This window comes from Otolemur garnettii, unplaced genomic scaffold (assembly GCF_000181295.1).
Source record: "Otolemur garnettii isolate 467f Iridium unplaced genomic scaffold, OtoGar3 scaffold00100, whole genome shotgun sequence".
NCBI lineage: Eukaryota > Metazoa > Chordata > Mammalia > Primates > Galagidae > Otolemur > Otolemur garnettii.
This window is the reverse complement of record NW_003852495.1, coordinates 6,090,526-6,097,696: the sequence shown is the minus strand read 5'-3', so window position 1 is coordinate 6,097,696 and position 7,171 is coordinate 6,090,526. Positions and strand designations below refer to the sequence as shown.

Here is a 7,171-nt window from a genome sequence, read left to right as displayed (position 1 = left end):
CCGGGCTGGGGATTCGAACCTGCCACCTTAGGTGTATGTGGCTGGCGCCTTAGCCGCTTGAGCCGTAGGCGCCGAGCCAGCTGTATATTTTTTAATAGCTGGAGTTGTAGCTTCGACCATAGTCTTCACAGGCACAGATATACTCTCAGGGAGATGTTTCAACAGACCCCTCAGATCCAACGTTAAATCCCGAACTTGAGAAATGAAGTTCTTTCTACCTGTTACACAGGCGATGTCATAGAATTAAAAGCTTCTAACATGGCATCAAGTTAGAGCAGCAATTGTCATAGGATGGGTGGGCTCAAACACCAGTGTCACACACCCCACATCACAGGCGGCCACAGTCACCCAAAAGGTCCTGCATCTGAGTAGTATGTACGAGCAACAATTATGCACCTGTCACAGCCTTATCACTGCGTATACATCCCACTTCTTCAAGATCACAAACGTTCACACGCACGTACACGCGCACACACAGGCCTGAGTTACAGGCTCTGCACGTCCTGTATGCACCGGGGAAGCTAAGGACTTCCTCAGTGTCAGCGCTTCACACCCGGAGACTTGATTCACCACTCACAGTCAGGCAACCTTGAGAACTTTAAAGTGGGGGACTGGAGAAAGTTTCCCGGGGCCTATGGGAAATGTAGTCCAAGGCCGGAAACGCCCGGATGTCCAGAAGGCGCGCGCGTAGCCGGTGGTCCTGAGAAACTTGCCGCGCAGGTACCTGGGAGGTACAGTCGCGACAAAGTGCGCAGGCGTGGACTCCCTAGTAGCCGAACGTGAGGCTGGTGAGTCTTGTGGATGCAAAGAAAGCGGGTGATGGCGGGACCCGTTGGGAAGGCCTAGATGGGGTACGGGAAGCTAAATCGAGGAAGCTAGGAGAGTAAATTGAGAGTTTGGGCCCAGAGAAGGTGGGGGAGAAAAGCAAGAACCTAGGCAAAGGAAAGAACCAGGAGCACGGGCGGGGGAGCGCCGGAAAGGGAACCCGGAGTCCGAGGCGGGTGTGAGCCCAGCAAGGGCAGGAATTTTGTCTGTTTTTTCCCCACCGCAGCATGGTACACAACAGGCGCTGGGTTTATGTGGCTTTTTGCATCTGTCCTTGGGTGTTGAGGGGAGGCATGTGTTACAGTGTGTGACGTGGAAAGGATTGATGAAAGTGGAAGGTTCTCCGCGTGTGTCAAGTTTTAAATTAGGTGCAGGCCAATCTTGTTTGAGACTACCCCACTTTAGAGAGGCGACAGTAGGGGATTACGAATGAAATTTTGTTACTTTTTATAGATGTATGAACATTGTGATATTGTGCGTGACATGGGGACCTATGGGATTATAACTGTTGTTGGTGGTACAACTATGAATATGTCTAATTTTTAAAGTATTTTATGTGCACAATCCAAGATGACTGTGAATGTGCCATTGGGTGCTGACTAGTTAGATGTATATTGGTTAGAGTTTCTGAATATTGGCCATTTTACATGCCTGTAGAATTTGACTCTGCAGCAATCAGACAAGTAAAATTAGAGATTTTTAAAATAGGAGGAGGTAAAATCATATATTTGAAAACCTCATATTGTCTATTAGCTAACTTGTTGAAATGAGTGGGATACCACTCCGAGCATACACAAAAAACTTCCATAACTTCCACTCCCCAAATTTCTATTTGGGACTCGGCACCCATAGCTCATTGGTTAGGGCACCGGCCACATGACACCGGGGCTGGTTGGTTGGAACCCAGCCCAGGCCTGCTAAACAACAATGACAACAACAAATGGCTAGGTGTTGTGGCGGGCGCCTATAGTCCCACCTTCTTGGGAGGCTGAGGCAAGAGAATCACTTAAGCCAAAGAGTTTGAGGTTGCTGTGAGCTGTAACCCAATGGCACTCTACTGAGGCTCGACAAAGTGAGACGCAGTCTCAAAAAAAATTTTTTTTTCAATTTGGGCGAATTCTTTTTCTTTTGCTGATGAATTTCTGGGATCAATAATTTCTTCATACATTCTTTAGATAATAAACCCTGTTGAATACTTAAACACAAGATCAGTCTCATAATAATCATTAGTGTTCATGGTAGAAATCAAACTTCAAACTTATTTTAAAAGCAGAAACTCGGCCAGGAGCGGTGGCTCACGCCTATAATCCCAGCACTCTGGGAGGTGGAAGTGGGTGGATCTCTTGAGCTCACAGGTTGGAAACCAGCCTGAGTAAGAAGGAGAACCGGTCTCTAAAAATAGCCAGCATGTGGTGGGCGCCTGTAGTCCCAGCTGCTTGGGAGGCTGAGACAAAAGAATCCTTAAACCCAAGAGTTTGAGGTTGCTGTGAGCTATGACACCATAGCATGCTACCAAGGGGGACGTAATAAAACTGTCTCCAAAACAAACAAACAACAACAACAACAAAAATGAGAAACACTCTCCCTTCTACTGGAAGCCTGCAGTGTGAAAGTATACCTGATTGGTTTCTTCTGTAATTCCTCTATCTCCTCTTTGCTCCCTGTAGGTGGGTAGTCCTCAGCTCAAATGGATTGGGCACTGGTAAAGGAATGAGATGTCAGAAGTCAGGCTAACGTGACTGCTGCTGCTGTGATTTAGTGTAAGTCATCTCTTACCTTGTGAGAGAACTTGCTGCTGGAAACCTCCAGAGATACACTTCTCTTCTCATGGGTACAGCCTCTTCTCCAGCTGCCTGCTCAGTGCTTCCTCTTGGCATGCAGTGGTCCACCTGCTCTGGTAGGTTCGTGTGTCCACTTGGTCCTTTTAGATAAGATTCAAGACAACACAGGCAGCCTCCATCTATGATGTCTCAGGTGCTAGTGCTAAGGTGAGAATTAGCCACCTCAGTTACTTTCCCCTCCCAAACCCTGGAAACATTTACATTTTTGCCAAGAATTCTCTCATTTTCATTCTTAGTAGTATCAGGGTCTGAGAGGCCCCTTGTTGTTATAATGGGGGAAGATGAACCTACTTTTTTTCCCCCTGGAAAACATTGTTCTACAAATAATTTACTCACATAAGAGACATTACTTTCCCTGGCCATTTAGAGTCGGAATTAAATTAATTATAACAAAACTTTATGGTCAATGGCTTTATAAGATACTATTTTAGAATGAGATTTTGTTTGGATGATCTTTGGTACTTATCAGCTGAGACTGAGGCAAAAAGATTTCTAAGCTACCATCTTGTTAAAAATGAATGATGACAATAATTAGAAAATTCAAAAAAAAAAAAAAAGGCTCGGCGCCTGTGGCTCAGGTGGCTAAGGCGCCAGCCACATACACCTAAGGTGGCAGGTTCAAATCCAGCCCGGGCCCGCCAAACAACAATGAAGGCTGCAACCAAAAAAATAGCCAGGCGTTGTGGTGGGCACCTGTGGTCCCAGCTACTTGGGAGGCGGAGGCAGGAAGGAGACTTACTTGAGCCCAGGAGTTGGAGGTTACTGTGAGCTGTGATGCCACTGGACTCTACCCAGGGGGACAGCTTGAGGCTCTGTCTCAAAAAAAGAAAAAAAGAAAAAATTCAGAAGATTGCTAGAAAAATCATTAAGTCAATAAGCTTTGCGTGTGCACATGTGGGTATTAGAAAACTATTATTTGTATGATGTGTTTTTAAAAAGCATGCTTATAAATTAAGACTTGAAAAAAAATAAAAACAAATAAAAATTAAGACTTGAATAAAAGAATAGGAAGGCACACCATGATAAAGTGCCCAAACTTCTTACTGTTTCATGCAGTTCCATTAACATGTTAATAAAAATCTTTTGAACTTTCTAAAGTTATTAGGAGAAAATGAAGAGACCAGCAATTCTTTTTTTTTTTCTTTTTTTGAGATAGTCTTCCTGGGTAGAGTTTTGTGGCATCATAGCTCACAGCAACCTCAAACTCTTAGGTTTAAGCAATTCTCTTACCTCAGCCTCCCAAGTAGCTGGGACTATAGGTGCCCACTAAAACTCCTGGCTATTATTTGGTTGTAGTTGTTATTCTTGTTTGGCAGGCCTGGGCTGGATTTGAACCCACCAGCTCCAGTGTATATGGCTGGTGTCCTAGCCACTGAGCTACGGGTGACGAGCCAAGAGACCAGCAATTCTAAGAGAAAAATAATCAGAAGGAAATAGCACTAGTAGATGCTAAAATATGTTTTAAAACTCTGATAAATGCAGGGTGATCCTGGCAATTAAGTGAACATATCAGTGGAAATAAACATAAAGCTGGCTTGGCGCCTGTGGCTCAAGTGGCTAAGGCACCGGCCACATACACCTAAGGTGGCGGGTTTGAAACCAGCCTGGGCCTGCCAAACAACAATGACGGCTGCAACCAAAAAATAGCCTGGCGTTGAGGCGGGTGCCTGTGGTCCCAGCTACTTGGGAGGCTGAGGCAGGAGACTTGCTTAAGCCCAGGATTTGGAGGTTGCTGTGAGCTGTGATGCCATGGCACTCTACCCAGAGGGATAGCTTGAGGCTCTATCTCAAAAAAAAAACAAAAACAAAACATAAAGCCAAGATCTACTCACATATATAAGGTAATAAAATATGTGATAGAGGTGGTAGCTTTGCTGAGTGGAGGAAATAGAGATTGTTGAATCCTTGTGGTCCTAAACTAGATAGCCAAATAATTTTTTTTTTTCCAATTTTTGGCCAGGTCTGGGTTTGAACCCACCGCCTCTGGCATATGGGGCCGGCGCCCTACTCCTTTGAGCCATAGGCGCCGCCTGGCCAAATAATTTTTTAAATTTTATTTTTGCCTGGAAAAACCACAGTCAAATAAGAAACTACAAAAAAATTGTTTACAACTCATACCACAGGTAAAGGATTAATTTTCTTCCTTTAAAAAAGTATATTACCAATTAAAAAGCTAAAAATAAAGTAATAGAAAAATGAAATAAATTTAAAAAGACCATCATACATAGATAAGAAACTAAAAATGTTTTTTAAATTCATGAAAGAGGCTAATCGTCTTTTATAATAAGAAAACTAAAAATTGGGCAGCACCTGTAGCTCAGTCAGTAGGGCTACCGAGGGTGGTGGGTTCAAACCCAGCCCTGGCCAAACTGTAACAACAACAAAAAATATATAGCCGGGCATTGTGGTGGGTGCCTGTAATCCCAGCTGCTTGGGAGGCTGAGGCAAGAGAATTGCCTAAGCCCCAGAGTTGGAGGTTGCTGAGAGCTGTGTAATGCCATAGCACTCTCTACCAATGGGGACAAAGTGAGACTCTGTCTCTACAAAAAAAAAAAGAAGAAGAAGAAACTAAAAACTAGAACCACAGTTATACCTATTAGGCCAGCATAAAAAGTTTGAATCAGTAGCATTTCTCAAGGTGTGGAGTAATAGGTATTCTCATGTATTGCTGGTGAACTGGTGTAAATAGTAGAGACTTATCTCAAGAATGGAAAAAAAAGTATCCAATGTACTCAATACTACTATGAAATCAATATATTATCACCAAAGAGGAGAGAGAGGGGAGGGAAGGGGGGATATGAGAGGAAGGCGAGCATTTGGGGGGACTTCACCTAATGTGCATGATGCAGTGGTACATTTCAAAATTGTTAAGAAATGAGTATAATTGTGATGAATGTGTTACTTAGTTCAGTGTAAGCATTTCACATTGTACATCGAAGCAGTACCCTGAACCCCATAAATACATCAATGTACAAAGTTATGATTTAATAAAAAATAATAATTAAAAAATGTACTGAAAAAAAAGGGCATAGACTTGATGGAGAGAAGCTTGGAAATAGTTAATAATAGTAGGCTGCTTAGGATAGAAAAGGCAGTGCTTGAGGGGTGAAAAACTTGTGGAAAATCCATCCTGCTGCCCCAGGGGCCTGTATCTCTGACTTTGGGGATAAGATAGGATTTGTCTGGCCTGTTCTCCCCTCTATATTTATGAGGAAGGTGCAGAGTGGTCTAGGACCTATAACAAGGGAAATGGAGGCGGTTTTAATTGAGTTATAAGTTGTAAGAGAGCAGTAGCTGTGTGTGGCCTCATGTGACTTTTTGTATCTTGGCTTTGCCTTTTTAGGAACTGCCCCTTTTCTAAAGAGGAGTACAAAGGAAAGACTGCCCATCTCTTGCAGATCTCAAAATCATGGCTCAGGTGAGGTGATGGTTCCTCTCTCCTTTCTGAAAGTCTCTTTTCTTTTACTTTTTAAAAATATTTCAACATTTACGTTTCTTGTCCTAAATCTTCCTATCTTCTTCTTCAAGAAATTGGTCCCCATCTCTTCCTGTATTGGTCAGGTAAGGCTCTACCTTCCACAAACACTGCTAATTTTAGCCAATGTTCATACATTAAGTAGTTATATCATTCACTATCTCCTTTCTCAGTCTTCTCCCAGAAACTATGCTGGTGTTACCAGAATTTCTTTCTTCAGTAGGTCCTTGGTTTCGGGGATTCAAAGAATGAACCCACAGACCACAGATCAGTGGTAAGATAGGATTTTATTAGGCAGAAGAGAATACAGAAAGAGTAAAAAAGCATCAAAGCTTCTGGCAAAGGGGAATACCCAAGTCGGAAGTCTCCCACATGGGTCCTTTGTCCCATGAGCTATATATTACATTTTGGCCAGGAAGTCTCCCACTTGGATTCTTTGTCCCATGGGGTATATATTACATTTTGGCCAGGATGTTTCAAAGTTAATGAGTGTGTTAACGAATTAATGCTGTCCCTCCTCTGGGGCAAGGTTATTGGGGCTTTGCAGTTTTTGTCTCAGGGAAGGTGATTGGGGTGTGTGCTCCCTACTCAAGGTAGAACCACCCAAAATGTTTCAGGCTGCTTTGTTCATGACCTTGGTTGAGCTGAGAGGGTATAGCCTGGAAAGGGCAGCCTGTTTGTGCTTAGAGATGGGGGTCTGATTTCCGAGTTCACCCAGGCCTAGGGAATGGGGTGGGGTCCCCATCCAGCTCTGAGTGGGCAAATCCTGTATCACTGGGACAAAAGTGCATTTCCTTGAATTAAATGAGAATATGTTACCAAATAAACCTGTCTTATGCAGATAAAAAAAAATACAAGGCTTTATTGTGTTTACATACTTAGAGTCAAGATGGAAGTATGATTGATAGATTGCTTTTAGTTTTTTTGTTTTGTTTTGTTTTGTTTTTTTGAGACAGAGCCTCACGCTGAGCCCCCGGGTAGAGTGCCATGGCTTCACTGCTCACAGCAACCTCCAACTCCTGGGCTCAAG

General features: G+C 43.4%; 1 protein-coding gene across 2 annotated transcripts in view; it reads left to right on the top strand.

The window, feature by feature from the left end:
- Nucleotides 1-7,171, top strand: part of ZNF567 (zinc finger protein 567) — a 28,386-nt gene that overhangs the window by 4,552 nt on the left and 16,663 nt on the right. The window contains exons 2-3 of one of the 2 annotated variants that reach the window (XM_023516924.1): nucleotides 2,493-2,585; nucleotides 6,010-6,084. In XM_023516924.1, the coding sequence (XP_023372692.1) occupies nucleotides 6,076-6,084 (9 nt within the window). In that variant the 5' untranslated portion in view covers nucleotides 2,493-2,585; nucleotides 6,010-6,075. Of the gene's footprint in view, nucleotides 1-2,492; nucleotides 2,723-6,009; nucleotides 6,085-7,171 lie in introns of both variants that reach the window. The other variant, XM_012809192.2, reaches the window with a different exon arrangement.